The sequence below is a fragment of the Cariama cristata genome, unplaced genomic scaffold (genome assembly GCF_000690535.1).
Source record: "Cariama cristata isolate BGI_N322 unplaced genomic scaffold, ASM69053v1 scaffold36079, whole genome shotgun sequence".
NCBI lineage: Eukaryota > Metazoa > Chordata > Aves > Cariamiformes > Cariamidae > Cariama > Cariama cristata.
Window position 1 is genome coordinate 1069 of NW_009636955.1, and position 997 is coordinate 2065.

The 997-nt window shown below is 43.7% G+C and overlaps 1 protein-coding gene across 1 annotated transcript in view; it reads left to right on the forward strand.

The window, feature by feature from the left end:
* Nucleotides 1-409: 409 nt before the first annotated feature.
* LOC104167768 (putative bifunctional UDP-N-acetylglucosamine transferase and deubiquitinase ALG13) overlaps nt 410-997 on the forward strand; it is a gene marked incomplete at its 5' end in the record, with an annotated part of 11275 nt that continues 10687 nt past the window's right edge. Inside the window, one exon of the mRNA XM_009708122.1 lies at nt 410-564. Coding sequence (XP_009706424.1) covers nt 410-564 — 155 coding nt within the window. The remainder of the gene's footprint in view (nt 565-997) is intronic.

Below are 997 nucleotides of genomic sequence, written 5' to 3' on the forward strand. Positions count from 1 at the left end.
TCATGTGGTGGGAATGCTCCAGGGCGAGGAACGCAGGAGTGTATGTTGGGGGTAGCGGCCTTGTCTGTTGTCTGGGGTCTGCTCCCTCTTTTTTGGCTTGCTTTGAGCTTGAGATAAAGTTGGCTGAGTTCTGGGAGGGAGCAAGTTGACTGTATGGCATAGGACAGTGGTAGGCCTTAAAAAATAGATTACCTACGTGTGCTAGGCAGAACAAAAGGTAGAGGAAAAACATGTGTCTGCAATCGTTTTGCTGCAATCAAGGTGCACAGGAACGGACACACAAATGGTAATTCCAGTAAGTTTTAGTTGCAGCAAGCTTGGTCTGCCAGCCTGTTTCTACTGTGTGTGTGTAGAGCATGGAAAAGCTTTCAGCTATTTCTAAATGCCCACTTCTGACTTTGCTTTTTAGAGCCAGGGTAGCTCTACTCCCATTGTCCATGGTCCAGCAGGATTTTGGGTAGCAAGGAGAGGCCCAAACTCTGTTCCACCTAACAAGCAGGCCCTGAATTCCTCAGAGGAGGAGGAAGAAGAAACAAGTGAAAATGGTGAGTTCTTAAAGGATTAGTGGTGAAAAGACAGGTTTAGAAGATCTTCAGTGTGCTTTTTATTGTCAAAGTAGGTTCCTTACGTCTCCTAAATACTTTTTAATTGTGAGCTTTGAACGTGCGTGTGAGAACGTTCTTTTTCTTCACTGTCTGATAGAAATATGTCACTTCTGCTTAAGCTTGCTATGCCATCACCCTTGTGATTGTGTAGGTCTGTAGCAAGCCAAGTTGCATAAAAATGCATGGTGTAAATTTGGTAATGGCAACCTTGATATTTGGTGGAATAACAAAATGAACATATCTTGAGTGTTTCTCTACCTTTTCTGCACAAAACAAGATGATACTGAAAGCAGCTCATTAATGGATGCACTGAAACGTAACTGTGGTAACTTCAGCTTTAAGCTTTTATGGCCCCCCCGAATCAAAGCTTCCTGTTCTCTCGCTTGTAGGGA